The sequence below is a fragment of the Lissotriton helveticus genome, chromosome 4_2 (genome assembly GCF_964261635.1).
Source record: "Lissotriton helveticus chromosome 4_2, aLisHel1.1, whole genome shotgun sequence".
In the NCBI taxonomy this organism is placed as follows: Eukaryota; Metazoa; Chordata; class Amphibia; order Caudata; family Salamandridae; genus Lissotriton; species Lissotriton helveticus.
Genome location: NC_136064.1, coordinates 112903017 through 112928797, shown reverse-complemented (window position 1 = coordinate 112928797; position 25781 = coordinate 112903017). Strand labels below are relative to the sequence as shown.

The following is a 25781-nucleotide window of genomic DNA, read 5'->3' as shown; positions in this document are numbered from 1 at the left end:
CCCAGTTGTGGTTCATAGCGCCCATGAGGCTCCCACATTGTGTTTGGGGCCCTACTGTTCATTTGGAGCCCTACAGAGAGCCAGGAGACACTCTGGTGCCAGGCTCAGGTTCTACAGCTGCCCGGCACTTAGTGGGCAACTGCTACGTTTAGGCCCCTTTCGCTGCTTCCCTTTGGCTGCCTGCGCAGCCTGCCCTGACTTTGCTGGACACAGGGCGTTTCAGCCAGAGAGGCCAGTTGGCCTGGGGGACAGTTCAGGTGTTGTGCCCTTGCGTGGGGTACGTGTTCATGCCCAATGTGATATTTTGTGCATCATGTGTCTTACCTGCACCTCTGAATGTGTCTTCATGCATCATGTGTCTTACCTGCACCCCTGAATGTGTCTTCAAGCATCATGTGTCTTACCTACACCTCTGAATGTGTCTTCATGCATCATGTGTCTTACCTACACCTCTGAATATGTCTTCATGCATCATGTGTCTTACCTACACCTCTGAATATGTCTTCATGCATCATGTGTCTTACCTACACCTCTGAATGTGTTTTTATGCATCATTTGTGAAGCTTCTGGCCTAACCTCTGAATGTGTTTTTATGCATCATGTACAAATCTGCTGGCCTACACCTCTGAATGTGCTTGTATGCATCCAGTACAAAGCTTCTTGTCTATACCTCAATGTGTTTTCATGCTTAGGAGGTTGTTTTTCCTATTATAGTTATGCTAGTGAGTTCGTGATTCCCTGCGTGATATGCCTAAAGTGGTTAGGATTGCGTAGGTGGTACTTACCTTTTACCAGTGGTTACTGGTTGTGTGCTACATTTGCTATTTGGTGCTACAATTGTCCTATGTTCTAAGTGCTAGTTCTACCAAGTGCTTTTTCCTGACAGTGGTCCATTTGGCCCTGTCCCATGTACATAATCCCCTGTAAATTCTGCCCGTGCCTATGGCACATTGTAAATTGTGTGTTTGTTTGCTAATGTGTTTGGTATAATACAAAGGCTATTTTTACATATAACCTTGTGTGGAGTTCCTTTTGTGGGGGGCCGGGGATGTTGTTGCTGGTGGGTGCGTGCGCAAATACTTAACGTACATTGCCTTCGGGGTTAGCCTTACTGCTCGTGTCACGTTATCTAGAGGGTGAGAAGGGGTTATCTTTGGCGTGTAACTCCCTTGCCCTCACTAGAGTGGTGGTTTCTGCCTGACTTTGGCACAAGCCTTGGCCAACTGGAAGGAAAATGTTACTTACCAGTATGCATCTGTTCTTGGCATGTAGAGCTGCAGAATTGCACACTATGCATAGATGGCCTAGTGTTGGGCCCGTATGTTTGCAGTTTGTTTTTGTTGTAGAAAGTATTTGGAAGTCACGGGATAGGTGACTCCTCCTTTGGGTGATACTGCGCATGGACATCGGCTCCATCCCCAGATTGTTTTTCGCCATTAGGGAAGTGATGGAGCTAAGAGATAGTGACGACCTTGTGTGTTTGTATCTAATGACGATAACACTGGAACAGATAAAGGTAGCCGGGGAGGCGGGTGGGCGTGTGCAATTCTGCAGCTCTACATGCCAAGAACAGATGCATACTGGCGAGTAGCATTTTCCGTTCGAGGCATATGAGCTGCAGATTGCACACTATGCATAGATTGTATAGCAGTACCCACACTAGCGGCGACCACCCGTATCTGTTGCAGTTATTTGAATTAGTGTTTTAAGTACAGCTTGGCCTACAGTGGCTTGTTGCTTTGTTTGCACATCTACCCAATAGTGTTTTGTGAATGTGTGCGGTGTAGACCATGTAGAGGCTCTGCAGATGTCTAAGGGAAAGTTCCCTAAGAATGCCATGGAAGCCCCTATTTTCCTTGTAGAATGGGCTTTTGGAGGAATGGTTAGTGTACGCTTAGGTTTATGATAACATATTTGGATACACTTAATCCACCTGCCAATACCAGATTTTGATATTGGGTTGCCTTTATGCGGTGGTGAAAAGGATACAAAAAGCTGTTTTGTTTTCCTAAAGCATTGCGTTCTCTCTATGTAATATAATAATGCTCTTCTGACATCTAAGGTGTGCATAGCTCTTTCTGCTACGGTTTGTGGCTGCGAGAAGAGAAGTGGCAGTTCCACAGATCGGTTTAGATGGAAAGGTGAAATTACCTTTGGCAGGAATTTAGGGTTTGTATGAAGAACAACCTTATTGTAGTGCATTTGCAGAAAAGGTTCTTGAATGGTAAATGCTTGCATTTCACTAACTCTTCTTAAAGAAGTAATGGCTACTAGGAAAGCCACTTTCCATGTGAGAAATTGCAATTCGCATTTATGTAAAGGTTCAAATGGAGGTCCCATGAGACGTGTGAGCACTATGTTTAAGTTCCACACAGGTGAAGGTGGTAGCCTTGGAGGTATTATTCTTTTGAGACCCTCCATAAAAGCTTTAATGGCTGGCACTCTAAAAAGAGACAGATGCTGTCTATTTTGTAAGTAAGCTGCAATGGCAGCTAGGCGCAGCCTGACAGATGTGTAGGCTAAATTTTTTGATGTGGTACCAGATAGCTGTAGCAGTGTGGTGTACCACGGTTGTCTGGCCCACGTTGGAGCTACTAGTATAAGCGTTAGCGAGTGTTGTTGCATCTTGCGTACTAGTAAAAGGAATCATTGGTAGAGGAAAAGCGTACGCAAATAGTCCTGAACAGTTCATCCATATTGCAATGCCTTTGGCCAATCGGTGTGGGTATTTGGTGGCGAAGTGTGGGCATTTTGCGTTGTCGTGGGTGGCGAAGAGGTCTATCTAAGGTTGTCCCTACATTTGCAAGAACGGATGAAGAACTTGTGGATGAAGTTCCCACTCGTGCATCTGCTGAGTCTGCCGACTTAGCAGATCTGCCATGGTGTTTTGAACCCCTGGGACGTGTTGGGCTATTAAGATGTTCTGAGGTATAGCCCACCTCCATATCTGCTGAGCTAGTTGAGAGAGCTGCAGAGAGTGTGTCCCTCCCTGTTTGTTTACGTAATACATGGCTGTGATATTGTCTGTGCGGACTAAGACAGTCTTGTTTGCAACTTGTGTTTGGAATGCTTTCAGAGCTAGAAACACAGCTAATAACTCCAGATGGTTGATGTGGAGCTGTGTTTGCATTGGTGTCCACCTTCCCTGCGTGGTTTAATGCAGTAGGTGGGCTCCCTAGCCAGAGAGCGATGCGTCTGCTATTAGTATGATTTGTGGAACTGGCTCTAGGAATAGTCGGCCTTTTTACATATTTTTTGTGTTCCACCATTGCAGAGAGCGAGGAGTCCGACTGTCTACCAACACTAGGTCTGTTAACTGACCCTGAGCCTGGTTCCATTGGCGTGCTAGACATTATGATCTCGTGACATTGGGCTCTGTTTGGGTGGTATGTTTGGGGGGGCGGGGGGGTAGATGTTAGTTCTAGACAGTAACCTGACAATTATTTGAAGCACCCACCTGTCTGATGTGATGTCTTTCCAGGCTGACAGGCATTGCTGTATCCTTCCCCCGACAGGAGTGGAATGGGGCGGGGGGAGGGGAGTCATTGGGCAGGGGTGGAGGCAGAACGGGTATTGTTATTCTTGCCTCTGCCTTTGTTATGGTTACCGCGGTAACCTCCCCTTTAGTAGTCCTTAATGTAGGTAGACTGAGTGGGGCTTTTGTATGCTGTGGAAGGTGTATCGGATGAGTATCTTCTGTTTGCACCTCTATATGTGGAGCGACAAAATGAACGTTTGGGAGCCTGCAACTGCAGGGCTACCATAGATTTTGCTGTGTCGGTGTCTTTTTTCATAGAGAGACATCAACTTCTGGTCCAAATAAGTGTTGCTCATCGAATGGTTGATTGAGTATAGCACTTTGGACCTCTGGCTTGAATCCAGATACACGTAGCCAAGCATGCCTGCGTAGCAGGACGCCAGTGTTGACAGCTCTGGAGGCTGTGTCTGCTGCGTCTACCGCGCAGCGGATAGATGTGTTAGGGATCATTTTTCCCTCTCGAATTAGCTCACTAGATTTATCTTTAAACTTATCAGGGAGATGTTGCATTATTTCCTCAAGCTCATCATAATGTGCCCTATCATAGCATGCTAGTAAGGCTTGCGTGTTAGCAATGCGTTACGTGTTTGCTGCTGCTAAGGCCGTTCTTTTCCCCGACGCATCAAGGAGTTTAGATTCCTTGTCTGGTGGGGGAGCTTCTCCTGATGTTTGAGAGTTAGCTCTCTTACGTGCGTTAGATACGACTAGAGAGTCTAGGGGAACTGGTCCCTTTATATATGCTGGGTCAGATGGCGCAACTTTATACTTTTTCTCCACCCTTGGGTTTATAACCCGTGTCCTGACTGGGTCTTTAAAGACCTGAGAGGCATGTTTAACCACGCCTTTGAGTATTGGCAAAATTGCTGAAGACCTTTGTGCGGTGTCAAATGTGTCTAGCAGGAAGTCTTCCTCTACTGCATGTCTACCCCATGGTATAGTGCTGCTCTAAGCAGTAATTGGTTAATCCCCATTGTGTCTTCTGGCGGTGAGGGCCTAGAGGGGTATATGTCATCCTGTGGTACATTTGGGACATCTGGTGTAGTATAGTCTTCCCATGGGTCTGGCGAGGCTGGGGGATAATATGGCTCCTGTGGATCAGCCCCTGTATCGGATATGTCGTCCCCATTATCATCATGTGTGCTAGATGGTGTAGGGGGAGAGGTGGTGAAATCTGGGGGGAGGGATTGGGTGCAGGAGGCAGGGAAGGTACATGCATAGGTGAGGTAGCAATGTCCTTTGGCGCCGGTGCTGGTGCCTCTGCAGGTCATTTTTGATAATGTCAATCGACCAGTTTTGGGATCCTTTATGAGAGTCTTTTGCTTTGGGTCCGGAGCAAACAAGTCTCTTTCAGGAGTGTGACCTTTTGGCGTGGAAGCTTGTTTCGGCGCCACAGCGGCTTTTTTCGACCTTTTATCTTTAATGGGGGAAGCCGGGGTCTTTTTCGGTTCCGGGGTCTTTTTCGGTTCTGGGTGTTTTTTCGGGTCCGATACTTTTTTCGGCTCCGGTGCGTGCTTCGGCTCAGGTGCTTTCTTGGTGCCGGAAGCTTTAGTCAGCTCTGAAGTTGTTTTGGGTGCCGAGGGGACGGAGTGTTTCAGCGCCGATGGCTTCAGAGCAGTACCAGGCGGTTTCTTCGGTGCCGGTGAGTGTGCGCCGGCACCGAGTGGGGGTCGACTCGAGGACGAGTCGCCCGAAGGCCTTATTGACTTCTTGGCCGAGCCCGAAGGTGGGGCCGTCGAAGTAGTGTCTCGGTGTGCACCCGAGCCCGAGGGTGTGACCATAGCCTTTTTTGTGTGTGTCGAGGGAGGGCAGGGGTCGACGGTCTTACTTACAACCTGCTGTGATGGAGTCACGTCCTTGACATCAGAATCCTCTGCCTCAGAGTTGCTGTCGACGTCGTGTTCTTCTGGGACGTCGACGCCTTCCTGGAAAATGTCGTCCGGAATCTAAGCTGAAGATCTTTGAGCCATTGTTAGTCTGGCTCTCCGGTCCCATATAGTCTTTTTGAAGCGGAAGGAGGCACAGGCTGAACAGTCCTTGGCCTCGTGCTCCGGAGAGAGGCAGAGGTTACAGACCTTGTGGAGGTCGGTGTGGAGAAACTTCGACCCACATTGAGGACACCATTTAAATGGCGTCCTTTCCATTAGCTGGAGTTGAGGCCTAGTTGGGCCCGAAGGCCGTAGTCGACGACTGGAATGGACGTTCTTGGTCTCGAAGAGTAGTTGACAGGAAAACGCTTTCTAGAGTAGTTTCTTGAAGCCGATGAGGATTGCGCGCTGACTGTAATCGGTTCCAACACGGAGCGCTGGAACCACATCCGAGCCCGGTGGCAGGAAAAAACTATCTGGGGATGGAGCCGATGCCCATGCACAGTATCACCCAAAGGAAGAGTCACCTATCCTGTGACTTCCAAAGACTTTCTACAACAAAAACAAACTGCAAACATCCGGGCCCAACACTAGGTGGCCATCTATGTGCAATCTGCAGCTCATATGCCTCGAACATCCCATTTCTAACAAGGGGCGTCACCTGTAGCTTGGGGAATTAGCCCTCTTGCGTGCATTAGACACAACAAGAGAGTCTAAAGGTGCCTGTCCTTTAATGTACACTGGGTCTGAATGAGCTGCTTTATATTTTTTTATCCAACCCTGGTGGCTCCAACAGGGTCTTGGAATACTTCTGTCCCGTGTTTTAACTTGCCTTTTAGCATAGGCAGGGTGTGGGTGGGTTTTTGGGAGGGTGCAAATGTTTCTACTATAAAGTCCTCTTCTATGGGATCAGTGTGTAGTTCCACCCCATGGTAGTGAGCAGCTCTATTGATAAATTGTGCAAAACCAATGTTATCAGGTGGTGATGGCCTGGAGGGATATAGATTAGAGTCACTGTGGAGATCTGGATCTTGATCATAGTCATCTTATGGGTCAGGTCCTGTGGTATGTTATGGTCGTCATCTACCTCTAGTGCAGAGGTCTTCAAACATTTTGATGCCGAGACCCCCTTGTAAAACCTTTTTAAGCGTAAGGACCCCCTTCCGAAAAAGTTTCTAGAAACTGGTACTCCTCATCATCAACAACTATCGACAACCATAAATGCGCCTGTTAGTCCTCATCACATCCATCCATACATTATTCATCCACCCACACTTTCACACATCCATCCACCCTTTCATCCTTCCATCCATCCACCCACCCTTTCATCTTTCCATCCATACATCCACCCACCCTTCCATCCGTCCACCCATCATTCATCCACCCACCTTTTCACACATCCATCCATCATTCATCCATGCAACCTTTTATCCATCCATACATCCATCCTTCATCCATCCATCCACCCTTTCATCCTTCCATCCATACATACATCCATCCACCCTTTCATCCATACATCCATCCTTCATCCCCCCACCTTTTCACACATCCATCCATGCATCATTCATCCATGCAACCTTTTATCCATACATCCATCCATCCATCCACCCTTTCATCCATCCATCCACCATCCATACATCCTTCATCCATCCATCCTGTCATCCTTCCATCCATCCATCCTTCATCCATCTACCCATCATTTATCCACCCACCTTTTCACACATCCATCCATCATTCATCCATCCACCCTTTCATCCTTCATCCACCCTTTCATCCTTCCATCCATACAGACATCCTTCATCCATCCACCCTTTCATCCATCCTTCATCCATCCACCTTTTCACACATCCATCCACTTATTCATCCACCCACCTTTCACACATCCATCCATCCTTTCATCCTTCCATCCATCCGTCCACCCTTTCATCCTTCCATCCATACATCCACCCTTTCATCCTTCCATCCATACATCCACCCTTTCATCCTTCCATCCATACATCCACCCTTTCATCCTTCCATCCATACATCCACCCTTTCATCCTTCCATCCATACATCCACCCTTTACCCATCCATCCACCTTTTCACACATCCATCCTTCATGCAACCTTTTATCCATCCTTCATCCATCCTTCATCCATCCACCCTTTCATCCTTCCATCCATCCATCCAGACATCCATCATCCATCCACCCTTTCATCCATACGTCCATCCTTCAACCACCTACCCTTTCATCCATCCATCCACCCATCATTCATCCCCCACCTTTTATTTATCCATATATCCATCCTTCATCCATCCACCTTTTCATCCTTCCATCCACCCTTTCATCCAGACATCCACCCTTTCATCCAGCCATCCACCCTTTCATCCAGCCATCCACCCTTTCATCCAGCCATCCACCCTTTCATCCAGCCATCCACCCTTTCAGCCATCCACCCTTTCAGCCATCCACCCTTTCAGCCATCCACCCTTTCAGCCATCCACCCTTTCAGCCATCCACCCTTTCAGCCATCCACCCTGCCAGCCATCCACCCTGCCAGCCATCCACCCTGCCAGCCATCCACCCTTTCAGCCATCCACCCTTTCAGCCATCTACCCAATCAGCCATCCACCCTTTCAGCCATCCACCCTTTCAGCCATCCACCCTGCCAGCCATCCACCCTGCCAGCCATCCACCCTGCCAGCCATCCATCCACCCATCATTCTTCCACCCATCATTCTTCCACCCACCTTTTCTGTGCCTCTCTCATGGGGCGGAGGGGGTCTGTATCGCTCTGAGTCTTCTTCCTTCTTCCTCTCTCATGGGAGGGCATCTCTGTGCCTCCTGCTGAGGGCGAGGGGGAGGGCAGACCGGGTGTAACAACATCACACTGTGAAGAACAGCGCCAGGTAGGAGGGCTAATGGGACTTGAACCAATGATTTATGGGACGTGTCGGAGGGGGGAGAGGACCTTTCACGTGCAATTACTGGAGGGACACAGCTCCAGGTGCCCTACCCCGCTCCCCCCTTGTGTTTCTGAGCCTAGCTGAAACAGCTTGGACACACACAAAGCCACACCCGAGTACTTCACAGGTCCCTTTTACTTGTTAATGAGGCTTTGATGTTTTTCACCCCTCTGTGTGAATTATGCCTCCGCCGTGAGCACCCTCAATCAGCCCGACGCCAAGGCAAACCACGCGTTTCAAGGAACTGCTCAGACAAAATCGGTGACCCCCTACCCAGGACTCCACAACCCCCCTGGGGGTCGTGCCCCACAGATTGAAGACCTCTGCTCTAGTGTATCCCCATCACCACCATCTTGTGGCACAGGTGAGGGTGTAGGTGATGGTGAGTTTGCTGGTGAGATGAATAAGTTAGGATCAGGAGGAGAGTGAGAGAGGTATACAAGGGGGAGAAGGGCTTGTACCCATGTCCTTGCGTTTGAGAGGTATGGGAGGATCCTCTGGAAGGTCTAGTTTCCGTTTCTTAGGTTTGGTAAGAAGTTTGCCAGTTTCTGGGTCAATATGCAGTGTTTTCTGCTTTGGATCCGAAAGTTCTAGAAGAGAAAGTTCTTTGAGTGGTGTCTTGTTTCGGCACCAGCAGCTTGGCCGTAGAGTGTTCCTTAATGGGCTTAAGCTGTGACTGTTTTGCAGGTGTTTTTAGATCCGAAATATTTGGTGAGGGAGTTTTCGGATCCAACATTTTCTTCAGCTCTGAAGCTTTCGGTTTGTCTTGCTTCGGCTCCAAAGCTTTGTCTTTAGGTGGCTTCGGAGTCGGGGTTTTTGGCGAAGCGGTCTTCAGTGCCGGCAATGAAGTGTGGGGTACCGGCTTGGTTTTAGGCTTTGGTGCCGAAGGTCTATGTTCGGTGCCGGAATGGGGCCGCCTCGAGCCAGAGTCAGAAGGCTTTAGTTTCGGTTTCATAGCCGGGCACGAAGGCGGGGTGTCCCAAGTATGATCACGGTGTTAACTGTAGCCAGAGGGAGAAGGTGTGGACCTGAGCCCGAGGGAGAAGGTGTGGACCTGAGCCCGAGGGAGAAGGTGTGGACCTGAGCCCGAGGGAGAAGGTGTGGACCTGAGCCCGAGGGAGAAGGTGTGGACCTGAGCCCGAGGGAGAAGGTGTGGACCTGAGCCCGAGGGAGAAGGTGTGGACCTGAGCCCGAGGGAGAAGGTGTGGACCTGAGCCCGAGGGAGAAGGTGTGGACCTGAGCCCGAGGGAGAAGGTGTGGACCTGAGCCCGAGGGAGAAGGTGTGGACCTGAGCCCGAGGGAGAAGGTGTGGACCTGAGCCCGAGGGAGAAGGTGTGGACCTGAGCCCGAGGGAGAAGGTGTGGACCTGAGCCCGAGGGAGAAGGTGTGGACCTGAGCCCGAGGGAGAAGGTGTGGACCTGAGCCCGAGGGAGAAGGTGTGGACCTGAGCCCGAGGGAGAAGGTGTGGACCTGAGCCCGAGGGAGAAGGTGTGGACCTGAGCCCGAGGGAGAAGGTGTGGACCTGAGCCCGAGGGAGAAGGTGTGGACCTGAGCCCGAGGGAGAAGGTGTGGACCTGAGCCCGAGGGAGAAGGTGTGGACCTGAGCCCGAGGGAGAAGGTGTGGACCTGAGCCCGAGGGAGAAGGTGTGGACCTGAGCCCGAGGGAGAAGGTGTGGACCTGAGCCCGAGGGAGAAGGTGTGGACCTGAGCCCGAGGGAGAAGGTGTGGACCGGAGCCCGAGGGAGAAGGTGTGGACCTGAGCCCGAGGGAGAAGGTGTGGACCGGAGCCCGAGGGAGAAGGTGTGGACCGGAGCCCGAGGGAGAAGGTGTGGACCGGAGCCCGAGGGAGAAGGTGTGGACCGGAGCCCGAGGGAGAAGGTGTGGACCGGAGCCCGAGGGAGAAGGTGTGGACCGGAGCCCGAGGGAGAAGGTGTGGACCGGAGCCCGAGGGAGAAGGTGTGGACCGGAGCCCGAGGGAGAAGGTGTGGACCGGAGCCCGAGGGAGAAGGTGTGGACCGGAGCCCGAGGGAGAAGGTGTGGACCGGAGCCCGAGGGAGAAGGTGTGGACCGGAGCCCGAGGGAGAAGGTGTGGACCGGAGCCCGAGGGAGAAGGTGTGGACCGGAGCCCGAGGGAGAAGGTGTGGACCGGAGCCCGAGGGAGAAGGTGTGGACCGGAGCCCGAGGGAGAAGGTGTGGACCGGAGCCCGAGGGAGAAGGTGTGGACCGGAGCCCGAGGGAGAAGGTGTGGACCGGAGCCCGAGGGAGAAGGTGTGGACCGGAGCCCGAGGGAGAAGGTGTGGACCGGAGCCCGAGGGAGAAGGTGTGGACCGGAGCCCGAGGGAGAAGGTGTGGACCGGAGCCCGAGGGAGAAGGTGTGGACCGGAGCCCGAGGGAGAAGGTGTGGACCGGAGCCCGAGGGAGAAGGTGTGGACCGGAGCCCGAGGGAGAAGGTGTGGACCTGAGCCCGAGGGAGAAGGTGTGGACCTGAGCCCGAGGGAGAAGGTGTGGACCTGAGCCCGAGGGAGAAGGTGTGGACCGGAGCCCGAGGGAGAAGGTGTGGACCGGAGCCCGAGGGAGAAGGTGTGGACCTGAGCCCGAGGGAGAAGGTGTGGACCTGAGCCCGAGGGAGAAGGTGTGGACTGGAGCCCGAGGGAGAAGGTGTGGATTGGAGCCCGAGGGAGAAGGTGTGGACTGGAGCCCGAGGGAGAAGGTGTGGACCTGAGCCCGAGGGAGAAGGTGTGGACCTGAGCCCGAGGGAGAAGGTGTGGACCTGAGCCCGAGGGAGAAGGTGTGGACCTGAGCCCGAGGGAGAAGGTGTGGACCTGAGCCCGAGGGAGAAGGTGTGGACCTGAGCCCGAGGGAGAAGGTGTGGACCTGAGCCCGAGGGAGAAGGTGTGAACCTGAGCCCAAGGGAGAAGGTGTTACTGAGCCTTAGGTTTGGGGGCGGGCTCGGTAGTAGTACTCACTGTCCGCTGAGCCAGGGTGACAGTCTGCTCGTCACCACACCACACCTGGGGCATTTTTTAAACGGAGTGTGTTCAGGGCACACTCAGTCAAAGTACATCAGCAGTTTAGCAATAAGTGGGGGCAACCATGCAAAAAGAGGGCACTTTCTTACAGCCATTCAGAAACCACACCAGGATATAGCCTTCCTTTAGGGGGATGGGGGAAAACCACAGAAAAGGTTTTGTCTTTCTAAAAGTCCTAGTCTTAACAATTTAGTACACAAGGGCCAGCTTTAAATCCAAAGTAAGAGAGAGGTGTTGTCTATGCTGAAGATAAGCAGGTACTAAGGCTAGATGTAGTTGTAGAGGTAAAGTTATCCTAAAAAATGAAAGTGATGCAAGTAAATAATGCTTTGTATTGTATTAAGAGTTAATTTACTTTGTGTGACAGTAGATAAACCTTTTCCATTTTTGTAGGAAGCTGGTTCTGTATATACTATACCAAAGTAAGGTACAATATGCACAGATTCCAGTGGAACCCCAAAGTTAGGCAGAGGTAAAGTTAGATAGAACCTTACTCTCTATCTGTAGTAGTGTGGGCGAGGAGTAAGGCTTTCTCAGAGGGTAGTGTTGAGCATTTATTGTACACACTCAGGCAAGAATTGATGCCACACACTAAGACTGAACTCAGACCAATTATTTTCGTATAAAAAGGATAATGTTACTTACCCAGTAAGCATCTGTTCTTGGCCTGCAGAGCTGTAGATTCACATGCTTTGCATATTCCTGCCACCTAGTGTTGGGTCCAGATGCTTGCAAGTTTTTCCTTGAAGACTACTTTCCAGTCATGAGGTAGGTGACTCCTCCTTTCGGTGATAGTGCACATGCCCATCAACTCCATTGTTAGATTGATTTCCCACAGAAGGTGAGAATGGAGTTAGTGAGTGTAGACTAGAGATGTCCATGCGTATATATGTACAGTAAGAAACTGCAAAGATTATAGGTACCCGGGGAGGCAGGTGGGCACATGTGAATCTACAGCTCTACATGCCAAGAACAGATGCTTACTGGGTAAGTAACATCCTTTCGAGGCATGTGAGCTGTAGATCACATATTTTGCGTTTACTATCTAGCAGTATACTCCCAAGCGGTGGCTAACCTGTAGTGGTTGTTGTTCGAAGGAAAATGCTACTTACCAGTATGCCTCTGTTCTTGGCATGTAGGGCTGTAGAGTTGTATACTTTAGCATAGATCGCCATCTGGTGTTGGGCTCGGATGTTTGCAGTTTGTTTTTGTCTAAGAAGTCTTTGTGGTCACGGGGTAGGTGACTCCTCCTTATGGTGATAGTGGGCATGGGCATAGACTCCATCTTCCGATTGTTTTTCGCCATAAAGGGTGATGATGGAGTTAGGAAGAGAGTAGAAAAGGATATCCATGTGATGCATCCAAGTAAGACAATGCTGGAACAGATAAAGGTACCCGGCGGAGGTGGGTGGGCGTATACAGCTCTACATGCCAAGAACAGATGCATACTGGTAAGTACCATTTTCTGTTTGAGGCACATGAGCTGTAGATTATATACTTTAGCATAGACTATAAAGCAGTTTTCTCCCTAGCAGTGGCAACCTGTATCTGTTGCAGTGGTTTGGAAGAGTTTTCTTAATACAGCCTGGCCCACAGTAGCTTGTTGCTTTGCTTGCACATCTACACAATAGTGCGGTGCCGTGTAGACCAAGTTACTGCTTTGCAGATGTCATCTAGGGGAATGTTCCCCAAGAATGCCATAGAAGCCCCTAGTTTACATGTGGAATGAGCTCTAGGGGGAATAGTTAATGTGCGTTTAGCTTTGAGATAGCATATATGGATGCATTTAACAATCCACCTTGCAATTTCTGTTTTTGAAATGGGATTGCCTTTGTGAGAAAGATAAAAAAGACGTTTTGTTTTTCTAAAACTTTTGCTTCTTTGGATGTACCAGAGTATGGCTCTTAACGTCCAACGTGTGCAGAGTGCGTTCTGCTACTGAGTCTGGTTGAGGGAAGCACACTGGAAGTTCAACGGACTGATTAAGGTGAAAGGGAGATAACACCTTTGGTAGAAATTTTGGATTAGGTCTAAGAACCACTTTACTATGGTGTAATTGTAGAAATGGTTTTGTATGGTTAATGCCTTTAATTCACTAACTCTTCTAAGTGATGTGATAGCTACAAGGAAGACTACTTTCCAAGTAAGGAACTGTAACTCGCATTTGTGCAGAGGTTCAAATGGGGGACCCATGAGCCTGGTGAGGACTATGTTTAGATTCCATATCGGAGAAGGTGGAACTCTAGGTGGAATTATTCTTTTAAGATCCTGTAAGGGCTAGGTTTCTCAACCCCAGGATCGGGAAAAGATAAGCCAGCTCCCAACGATCCAGCTTATATTAAAGCACAGCCCCCTCTAGATTCATTGGTGGTGTCAAATTTATTTATTTATTTATTTTAGAGGTTTTATATAGCGCTGGCTGGACCCGGGGGTATCAGAGCGCTTTACAATTTTAGAGACAAGAAAGGTCAATAAAACAGGGGACATACATAGCATCAATGTAAATAAACAACATAAAAGTCTCCGTCTGACAGATTTCAAAAAGATAAATATGGGAAATAGGCACAACAAAATGTGTAAGATGTGATAAATCAAACATATCAAAAGGCACAAATTGAAAGAAAGCGGAAAATTGCAGGGTCAGGATAGGAAGGTTAGTGGTCCGTTAGGTTGGTAAGGAAGAGAAGCGGGAGGGGCAGAAATGGGAGGGGGTTGAAGGGGATGCGTGCTGAGGGTGGACAATGGAAGGGGGGAGCAAGGAGGAGTGAAGGCGGTAAACAGGGAGGGGGAAGTGACAAGGAGAAAGGGCGAGTAAGGCTAAAAACAAGGGAGGGCGAATGCATCTAGGGTCGGACAGATGTAGCCAGTGGAAGAGAACAGATATGGATTAGGGTCCCCAGTATTTAGTGAGGAGATGTAGTTTGAGTTCTTTTTTGAAACAAGAGTAGGAAGAGTTGCAGCGAAGGTCAGTTGGAAGGGCATTCCAAATGCAAGGAGCGTTGCCAGAAAATGATCTAGACTGGGTGGTTTTCTTTTTTAGAAGGGGGGGGATAAGAAGGAGGGTGTTAGTACTTCTCAAGGAGCGGGAGCAACCGGCTTTAGTGAGTTTGCTAGCGAGGTAGGTCGGTGTATTCTGATGGAGAATTTTGTGTGTAATGCAGGCCGTTTTGTAAATGGATCTACCTTCAATGGGGAGCCATTTAAGGGTTTTGAGGGCAGGGGATATGTGGTCGAATCGCTTGCAGTCAGAGGTAAGCCTAGCTGCAAGGTTAAGCACAGATTTAAGAGGTGCTAGGTGGATCTTGGGAATTCCGGTGAGAATGGCATTGCCATAGTCGATGCGAGAAAGAACAAGGGATTGGACTGCTAGTTTGAAATCATCGATCGGGATGAAGGGCTTGATTTTCTTAAGGTGGCGGAGAGTGAAGAGGGCTCCTTTGGCAGAATTATTGATGTGTACCTTGAGGGTTAGGAGGTTGTCCAGGGAGATCCCTAGTGATTTGACTGAGGAGGACAAAGATAAGGAGCAGTTGAGGGCGTTAAGGTCAGAGATCCACTTCTGAATGGGGAGCTGGTTATTTTTAGGGGAAAAAAGAATGATTTCAGTTTTTTTAGGGTTGAGTTTGAGGTGGTTACTGTGGAACCAGGATTGGATCTTGATGAGTGTTGTTGAGTTGAAGGATGTCAGCATGAGTTTTAATCTTATAATACAGTTGGGTGTCGTCAGCATAGAGATGGTCGTTGATCCTGGCTTGTTTAAGAATGAGTGTGAGGGGTTCCATGAAAAGGTTAAAGAGAGTGGGAGAGAGGATGGATCCTTGCGGAACTCCTAAGGAGATGGAGGTAGGGTTAGATAGGCAATTTTGGATTTTGATTTGTTGAGAACGGTGTTGTAGGTAAGAGACTAAACATTTGTGTGTCGTACCATTCAGGCCGAATCGATCTCTAAGAACATTGAGTAGAGCAGAGTGGTTAACAGTATCAAACGCTGCAGAGAGATCAAGGAGGATCAGCAGGCTAGATTCACCATTGTCAAGTGAGTGGTGGATGTCGTCAATAATGTTTAGCATGGCGGTTTCAGTGCTGCATCCTTTCCTAAAGCCAGATTGGAAGGGGTCTAGTAAGTTGACATGTTCAATGTGTCTATCTAGTTGGAGAAGGACACATTTTTCTAGGGCTTTAGAAAGAAGGGGAAGGTTGGAGATGGGACGAAGGTTATTGAGGTCGTTAGGGTCTGCCAAAGGGTTTTTGATAATGGGGGTGATTTGGCCTAGTTGCAATGAAGTGGGGACACAGCCGGTGGCAGGGGAGCTGTTGATAATAGAGGTCCAGTAAGGGGTGATGATGTGTTTGAGGTTTTGGACAAGTTTGGAGGGGAGAGGGTCTTTGGTGTGGGAGGAAGGCTTGAGTTTGGAAATGATGTTAAAGACGTCTCTTTCAGTGACTGGCTGGAAGTTAAGCCACGTGGCATTATTTTTAGTAAGAGAGTTAGGATGATTGGAGTCAAGGAAATTGGAAGGCAAGGGGGGGTGAGGGAGATCAGAGTTTTGATGGGCAGTAGTGGGTGTAGGGGGAGTTATGGCGGAGGGTGGGATATTAAGAGAGATGTTTCGATGTGTGGGAGGGATCACAGTAGAGAGGAAGGATTGCTCAATAAGTTTAATTTTGTCTGAAAAAAAGAGCTATTTCTTCACAGCTAGTCGTCGAGGCCAAAGGGACGGGGGGGCGGAAGTAGTTTGATTGCGCACAATGTTGAATAGTTCTCTTGGCCTATTCTGAGCTCGATCTAGTTGCGATCTGAAGAAGGAAGTTTTTTGTCTAAAGATGTGTTTTTTATAGGACGATCTAGCAAGTCTGAGGCGGGTCAGGTTAGAAGGAGAGGGGTGCTGTCTCCATAATCTTTCAGTCAGTCTGAGTCTACGTCTTTCATTATTAAGGTCTGTGTTAAACCATGATTTGGAGGGGATATTTCTTTGCTTTTTGAGTTTGAGAGGGGCAAGAAGGTCAAGGGTAGCAGTGACAGCTTTGTTATATTGTTCGGTTAGTTCATTCGTGTTAAGGGAGGGTGGGATAGCGAGAAGCTGGGCATGAAGTTTGGATTCAAGTAAGTCAGGAGGGATAAGACAGATTTCTGATCAGTTTCATGGGTCTAATAGTTTTGGAAGGAGGGGGGGGGGAGGCAGAGGTGGTTATGGTGAACAGGACAAGGTGATGGTCGGACCAGTCAATAGGAATTATGTTAGATAGGAGGGCTAGATCTTTGCTGGTTATGATAGCGTCAAGGGTTGCTCCTTTGGAATGGGTTGGCGACTGACAAATTTGATTGAGGTCATTAATTTCGAGAAGGTCAGAGAGGAGGGAGATTGAGGGATCTTTAGTATCATTCCAATGGAGATTAAAGTCTCCCAGGAAGATGTTTTTAGATTTGGAGATTGAGGATTGGGTAAGAAGGTTAGATAGCTCATCAATGAATGGGTAGTGATTTCCAGGCGGAATATATAAATTGTGAAGGCGGATGGGGGGAGAACCCTGTATTTTGAGTTCGGCTACGAGGTATTCAAAGGAGGCATATTCTGCGTTATTGATAAGGGAGAGCTGTAATTCGTCTTTAAAGATGATAGCTACACCACCGCCTTTTCGGATGGGTCTATCTTTCTTAATGATGGAGTAGCCCGGGGGTGAGAGTATGTCAAGAATGCTTGTAGAGTGGTCATTAAGCCAGGATTCTGTAAGGAATGCAATGTCGATGGATTCGCTAAGGATGGTTTCAGAGATTTCTATGGCATGTCGGGCAGCGGAGCGGCAGTTAACAAGCATGCAGGTGAGGGGTTTGGGAGTGGGTTTGGGAGATGGGAGGGCATGGATGGAGGTGAGAAGAGAAGGGGGTCTAGGTGAGACAGGTGAAAGGGGAATACGACTAGTCCCCAATATGACAGGGATGTTTGAGAAAGGGGGAGGCGTGTTCATGGTAGATGAGTATGGAGGGTAGGAATTTTCAAGGTCGGAGATCTCCCGGTGAGAGAGGGTGCAAGTAGTGCGGAGTGGTCTTTGAGCCCGGAAAAGCAAGGGAGTCGTTTTCCACTGTTTGGAGGTGGTGGGGTTTATTAGACCGGGGCTAGCGGTGTTTCTTCGGGGACGGGGATCGCTGGATTTGAGGTTGAGGAAATCGTTCCTAAGACGAGAAAGATCTCTGGTAAGAGTGGAGATGTTAAGTTCGATGTTGCGAAGGGAGTTTGAGATAAGAGTGAGGGAGTAAATAGAGTGTGGGGGGGAGGAGGACAAATGGGGTTCGGAGTTAGCTGCAGAGAGGGGTCTGCTCTGAGGAAGCAGTGAGCAGATGCAGGCAGGAGAGGAGGCCTGTTCTGAGGAGGGGATGAGCCGAGGCAGGCAGGAGAGCAGGGAGGGCTGTAGTTAAAAGGGAGAAGGAGTGGCATGTCAGGGTAGAGGGGAGATGAGACCTCTGTGGAAGAGAAGTTTGGGGATAGCAAGGAGGTACAGTTGCGGAATGGTGGAGTGAGGGGGGAGCTAATGGGAAGAGTATACATAAACGTGCAAATTCCCAAACATCAGGGGAGGCCCCACCTCCAGATAAGGAGTATAAATTATTAGACACATCTGGCAAACGCATTGCCTCAAAAGCAGCAAATCACTGGCGCATTGCTAATACCCAAGCGTTACTGGCCAGGTATGATAGAGCTCATTACGATTAGCTTGAAAAGCTCATACATCTTCCCGATCAATATAAGGCTAAGGACCTCATACAAGAGGGACAATTAATCGCATATACTTCTGTAAAGTGTGCTCTTGATGCAGCCGACAGTGTCGCGTGCAGTTAACACAAGCGTTCTGCTACGCAGACACGCATGGCTACGCATATCGATGTGCAGTCCACAATTCTTAATCAATCCTTTGATCAAGAACACTTATTTGGACCCACTGTAGACACATCTTTGGAAAAAATGAATGACTCCGGAACGGCTAAGTCCATGGGAACCCTAGAGGCAACAACCAGTAGAGGTTCCTTTTGTCGCTCCTTTTATAGGGGCGCCTCTAAATCTATTGGGATGGATAACACCTCATCCACCTACAAATGCACTACTCAAACATCTCCTAGTAGAGGCTATTTCAGAGGAGTTTATAGAGGTAACAACAACAAGGGTAGAGGCCGTGGTAACACCCGCACCTCTCCTACTACAAAACAGTGACTTCCCTCCACTTCCCACCGACCATCCTACTCCAGTTGGGGGAAGACTATCACAGTTCCCACCGATCTGAAATTCCATCACTACAGACAAGTGGGTAAGACAAATTATCCAGTATGGTTACTGCCTGGAACTCACGTCAACTCACCCATTCAGCCTCACAACAAGGGACACCTCCAAACGCGACCAGCTGAGGGTAAGATTTCCTGACTTCAAAAGACACCCCTAAACCCGGCACCCCACGGCCCCTGTGCCCTACTCCTGGGTTTTTACCTATCCTCCAAGATCCCAACTTACCTCTCAAAGTGGTGGTCGCACCTGTAGAATCTCCGTCCCAGAGTCTGCAGCCTTTGTTCAACTTCCAAGTCTCCCATTGAATAAAATTGGGCGACCGAAGGCCCAAAAGCACCCTGCACCCAGATGCCCGAGTGCCGCTGGAAGTGCAGCAACTACCCTACTCCCCCACTTGCCCTGTGTAAGTGACCAGGAGCCCAGCTCCCACAGCCGCTTGGTCTGCCTGCTAGCAGCCACCAACCAAAGGCCCCCTATCCTACATTGGATAACATTGGGCCTACTCACTCTGCACCCGGCTGCCCCTGTCCGCTGAGGGTGTAACAACTGTACTTACCTGACCCTGGGAGACCCCTGAGTCTACCCCAGAACCTTAACTTTGCCAGCCGAGTACTTACCCAAAGACCGATAACTTGATTTTCTCCATAGGGTAACATTGGCTGGGTTTCTTTTAAGTGTCGATTTTTAAAAACTTACAAATATTCCTTAAAAATCATCCGAACATCAAAAACGAATTTACTCACCTGCAATCAGGAAAGCTCTCAGTGCTGTATCTTTGAGCCCAGCACTGAACCTGAAAAGTAATAACTGATTTACTGTTAACTCAATTTTCCTCCATAGGAATACATTGCCTGGTTTTTACCAGAAAATCTTTTGTCAATTTTCCAAACTTACAAATATTCCTTAAAAATCGCCTGTATAACAAAAACGATTTCTTTCAACTGTTTACAGGAAATGCACCAGGGCTGAATCCAGGATCCAGCCCTGAGTAAGAAAAACATTTGTAAAGTGATTTTATTGCATTTACTCCCATTGAGCGCAATGATATTTTGTGTTTAAACTTGTGTTGCATATTGAAACAACTAACTATTGCATTTAAAAGTCAACTGCTATTTGAAAGTGTTCAATTGCAACATCTCATTCTGAGAAAATATTTTTGCTACCTACTGTTCTAAAATAATGTAACTTTATTTTTATATACAAAACAATTGGCCTAGAGTTCAGTTCTTGAGTGTGTGAAACCTTTTGCAGACTGAGTGTGTACAACAAATGCTTTACACTGTCCTCTGGTGCTGCCTTACTGCTCGACCAAGCTACCACTTTAGAGAGTAAGGTTATCTCTAACTTTAACCTCTGCCTACCTCTGGAGACTGGGGACTCTATACATACTGTACCTTACTTTGGTGCAGTATATACAGAGCTACTTTCTTACAATCAGTCCTCATCCAATGGTACTGCAGTGGCCTCTTTATTGAGGACTGGACAAACTATTCTGTCAACAAGAGATCAGTGCTTCTAGATCCAATCACTTTCATTTACATCTGCAAGGTCTAAACTAGATTTCCCAATCATGAAACAAACCTGAAAACAACTTCTTGTTTACCATCTGACAACTTCTCTCTGCTCTAGGTACAGACGTTAAATGTAATGCTGGTCTTAGCTGAGGGGGCTCTTGCATGCATAAAGTGTCTCACTTCTCTCATGAAACATTTTGCTCTTTCAACAGATATATACATTACTTACTATTCCAGCTCCGTTCCAAGTTTCACAGCAATATCCTCATACTCCTGCCTGTTTTTTGCAATTAGTTCTGGACAACCAAGACAGGTGAGCTGTGATGCAGCTACTCTGGATGCAAGCGTTTCTCCTAAAAATAAAGGTAAATTTACTTGTACCAAAATGAACCATTTATACACTGAACTTTAAACAAAACATTTCATTAAACCAAGTGGAAAGCAGTGATGCAGAAAGAGCAAACTTGGAGATACACACACTGAAAACACTGTTCACGTGTACTACAGAAAACAGATCTTTGTTGAAAAGAACACCGAATCCTATCCTTAACAGTGTTTGAAACACATGATGTGGTATAAACATGCTCCAACCCCAGTAATCCAAATCCATCCATGTGCAAGCTCTGATGTGTGAATGACCCTGACCCAAGATCAATAATCTGTCACTTCTGAGTTGAAGGTGAACTAGACCACACCATCACAAAGATGCAAACTGCATGCTGCAGCGCTGTCTCAACTATGCTTGGTTTGAAAACCACTTCCACTCCATCCATCCATCTTTTAATATGGCACACCCTCAGGTGTTTAGTCAAGCATACAGACTGCAAGGGCCCCAGTCTCCTCAAATAGCCTAGAAGGCAAAAAGAAAAGGAGAACTTGACATGCTGTACAGTAAACGTAAGACCTCTACATTTAGCGGTAAGCATTGAGAGAACACTTACAGTGGGAAGCTAGAGGGGGCTGTATGCGATTTCATGGAAGAACTATTTCATTTAATCCCATTACAGAATAACCATTTCACCTAAACTGTTACACGGAAATTTGCAGGATAAATGGCCTTTCAATGCACAGAAACCAGTTCATAGAATGTCATTTTTGGAAATTGTCATTTGCATGTTTATTTTTTTACGGCGTAAAAGCAAAGGGTGCAGGTCTTAGTTTCAGAAACATTTTTGTCTGCGGTACGTATTTCAATGCTTTCAAGCGGCATTTTTGGGTTAATATGTTTACACTTTACCATTACGTTGGATGCAATTAATTCCCTCACCTCTCAATACACAACCCCATCTATCTCTGACTCCTTCATTGAATCCATCCTAACCCCCTAAAGACCACTCACTACACCTAAACGTACCCATCCGTGATCCCTAACCTCCAACCTTTCTACCCCTACATTCCACTCATCCTTGAACCGTAGAATGGTTTCTGGACAAACTCCACATACCAAACTCCTAAAACCGGTCACCACCTCGTCATTAAACCTTAAAAATCCTCACCAGCCCTACACTCCACCCAGTCCTAAATCCTATAAACTCAGCACTGCTAAACTTGATTCATACAGGAATGCTAAAAACTCCTCAGCAGCCCTATGCTCTATCCATTCCTGAGCAGTAAAATCCCACCACCCTTAAGCTCCACTCGTCCCTGACCCCTAAAAACCCCTTTCTGCACCTCATCTCCAACCACTTGCTGATCCCTAAAACCCCCTCATCACCCCGAATCATCATCCATTCTTGAACCCAAAAACCTCGGAACTACACCCAAGTATAATGTAGTTTTTGATTGTCTTTGAAGGATTATGTTACTCACCCTGTAGGCATCTGTTCTTGGCATTTAGTGCTGTAGATTCACATGCTTTGCATAAGGCCGCCATCTAGTGTTGGGTTCGGATGAATACAAGTTGTTTTTGTTCCAAGAGGTTTCGTTTCCTGCGAGTCATGAGGCTGTGACGCTCCTCTTGGGAATACTGTGCATGGTCATCGACGCCATCTTCAGATTGATTTGCCATGGTTAGGTGAGAATATAAGAATGCTGTGTATGTAAGCACTGACATGGCCAAGCTTTACTATGAAATAAAGTATCAACTGCAACCTACACAAGAATTATTTGTGAGGAGGGTTGGCGCATGTGAATCTATAGCACTACATGCCAAAAACAGATGCTTACAGGGTAACTAACCTAATCAGTTTGAGGCATGTGAGGTGTGAATAAACATGCTTTCCATAAACTGTAAAGCACTCCCTCTCCCTAGGTAGTGGTTAACTTGTGGGGGTTGCAACACTGGCTGCTTGTTCAAATCCATCCACGCAATAATGTTTTGTGTCGGTGTGTGGAGTAGACCATGTTGATGCTTTGCAGATATCAGCAATAGGAATGTTCCCTAAGAAGCCATGGAAGCTCCAATTTTTCTTGTGGAGTGTGCTTTTGGGGGAACTGGTAAAAGTGTATTAGCTTATGCATACCACGTTTGGATGCTTTAAACTATCCATCTTGAAATGCCAGATTTAGAAATTGCTTTCCCTAAACGAGGAGGTGCGTAGGAAACAAACAATTGTTTTGTTTTTCTAAATGATTTAGTCTTATCGATGTAATACATTAATGCCCTTCTTACATCTAAAGTGTGTAATGCCATTTCTGCAACTGTGTCTGGCTGTGGGGAAAAAACACAGAAAAAGCAATGAACTGATTAATATGGAAACTACTTTTGGTAGGAATTTAGTGTTTGTTCTAGGCACAACCCTGTCCTTCTGTAGTTGAAAGAAAGGCTCTTCTAGGGTGAACGCCTGCATTTGACTGATTCTTCTAAAATAAGTAATGGCAATTAAAAAGGCAACTTTCAATGCAAGATATTGCAACTGACAAGAAGGTAATGGTTCGAAAGGAGGGCCCATTCATTTTGTTACAACAATGTTTAAATTCCATGCTGGAGCAGGTGGAAGTTTAGGGGGAATTATTATTTGAAGTCCCTCCATGAAAGCTTTTATAAGAAGGCCCTTTAAGGGCTGCAGCACTTATTGTGCCACCCTTAGAGGCCCTGTATCATATGCATATCATAGGGGTTTGGTTAAAAAAAGAATTAAACATTTTCTTTAAGCCTTTTGCTTCTAATACACCAGGCCCATGATAATAAAAATTTTGAGAGTACAGACATACAGTGGGCGTGAGTCTGACTTTAAAATACGTAATGCCTCAACGTGATGCCTAGTCCCCCGCAAGCGGCACAATTGCTTAAGCCATTTTCTTCTTGGACGGGCATACTCCTGACACTCAAACATAAAGTGTGCCACTGACTCCTGTTTGAGTGGACACGAGGGGCAAAACTCTGTAGTCTGTGCTGGCGGTTTCCACCGAGACTTAAAGGTATGCAGAGGAAGAGTTCCAGTTCTAAATTTGAAGTAAAGGGACCTATCAAATGGTTTCTCGATGATGTCTAAATAGAGTTCCCGAATTGGTAAGTCCTTGAATCTCAAGAAGTCCTCCGTCAATCTGCCCAATGTACGAATAGTACTCCCCTTGGTCAGAATCCAGTTCCAGTACAGACTCTTGAGTGTTGCCTTTGGTGGAGATGCCTTGTTTGACCAGGCTTCACTTAAGCCCAAGTTACACAGGAGAGATTTCATGTCTCTTAACCACTTAATTCTGTGCCATCCTGGTAGTGACATGATTTCAGAGAGCCCTTTTGCATAATTGGCGAGCTCCGGAACTCGCCACAACCGGGCCCATAGGAGTAGAGGCCGGAACTTTGCTAGATCTTCAATAGGACGACAACCTAAATCGAGCATTAGTGGGGTCATGGGAATGCCTTGGGGGAGTGACATAATGGCCCTACAGAACTTCCTCTTAGATCTTGACAGTTCATTAATGTTGCATGAACCCCATAGCTCTGCCCCATACAGAGCAGAGCTAGCTCCCCTTGCTGTATAGATGTCGATGACAGGGGCTATAGGTCTTATAGCACAAGAAAGTTGCTCCTTCAGAAGGGCCCCGGTTACCCTCTTATGGGCTAGCAACATTTTATCTAAATGGGGGCCCCACTGCATATTGTGCGACAAACGGATGCCTAGGTAATCAAATATGTCTACCCTCCCCAAAGGTACACCGTTCAACTTAGGGGGGCGTACAGGTTTTTTGGGGGGATTCATCACAAGATATTTCGTTTTATCGGTATTGATTACCTGGCCCCGTTCTAGACAAAAAGTCTGGAAGTTAAGGAGTTTTTGGAGACCCATTGGGGATTTAGACAGGAGGTGCGTATCGTCGGCGAAGGGTGGGGATACGCTCCCCCGCCAGGGATGGTTCGTCTGAACATATGATTATTACAAAGTGTTCACAACCTAGTCTTTGCACAATTAGGTTCTGGGTCTGTATTCTCACTTCTCTTTTTTGTCCTTTTAATTGTAAGAAAACTTCTGTTCACCCTTTGAAATAGAATTTCATTCTATGATCAAGGGAGGATCACACATTTGTTTTCATCCCAATAACTAAGCATTTTCTATGGGATCTTTTTCCTTCTTGGCTCACTTAATATTTATTAAAGAACCCGTTTGTAGATTATTTGTTGGACAATGTTTTTATAGATTTGGCTACTTAAGATATTAAGATTAATCGTATGTATGAATTTCTGTCATTATCTTTACAGGCTTGAGGAAGTCACTGGATGTGACGAAACACGTGTCTGCTGTTCTTGTGCATCTTGATCAAGACTGTAGCATTAGGTTCTTTGTACAATCTCTCCCCATTTGTATGGATCGCAAAATAGGGGTTTATACAGTCTTGACTGCAATTGTCATGTTTTAAGATATTTGCACAAATTAAAGAAAAGATAGCTTTTTGTACAACCTCATCTGTTTGCCTGTGATACATTGGTGATAATCTTTTGTGAAGTCAACTTATTAAGGTTCCACATTTGAAGGGATCGAATATGCTACTTACCAGTATGCATACAAATAGGGGGGGACTGGGGTAGGACAATATTTTACGGGGTCCAGTGTACTCGTCCAAAGACTTGTGGCACAAAAGGGGTGTACAAAGTTCCCCGGGAAGAGTGACGGAGAGGGGTGTGTGTGCTAGTAAGTGGGGGGAATCCCCTAGTTGGAACTAGAACCCTCACACACCCAGCAAGCTAGGTGTCATGCTTCATCATATGGGCTCTGCTCCTCGTCAGACTGGCGCTGCAACGTCTGACGGGCTCCCGAAACCGGGGCTCTTTATCGGAGATCTTTTGTTCCCGCCATATGGTGCATGCGTGTGAGAAGGCCTGGGGAGTGTGGTCGTGACGTGAGTGCTTGATTAAAAAAAGTGAGTCAGTCCACACACTAATTTTATTCCCGTGGTAGACTCCCTTGGTTAAAAACAGAGGGTGGTGGTGTATGAGGGGAGAAAAAATTACCCTAAAACTATCAGAGTAAACTTAAATACTACCCTCAATTATTGGTCAACATGTTTCATGCCTAGTGGCAATTCTTCAGGACCTAGTTAGATGGTACCACACAGTGAAAAAATATTTAAGTGAAGGGTCAAAACTTGCAGATAGGTATACGATAGCTCTGCGTCATCAACCTGACGCCGCTCGTGGGGTAGGTGCATCGGCTTGGACTGCTGCCGCCGAAGGTAC

At 47.4% G+C, this 25781-nt stretch overlaps 1 protein-coding gene across 5 annotated transcripts in view; it reads right to left on the bottom strand.

Moving 5' to 3' along the window:
- The window catches only part of OGT (O-linked N-acetylglucosamine (GlcNAc) transferase), a 399845-nt gene that overhangs the window by 55141 nt on the left and 318923 nt on the right, over positions 1 to 25781 (bottom strand). For all 5 annotated transcript variants that reach the window (XM_078640248.1, XM_078640247.1, XM_078640246.1 and 2 more), the window contains one exon: positions 20397 to 20520. In XM_078640248.1, the coding sequence (XP_078496374.1) occupies positions 20397 to 20520 (124 nt within the window). The remainder of the gene's footprint in view (positions 1 to 20396; positions 20521 to 25781) is intronic.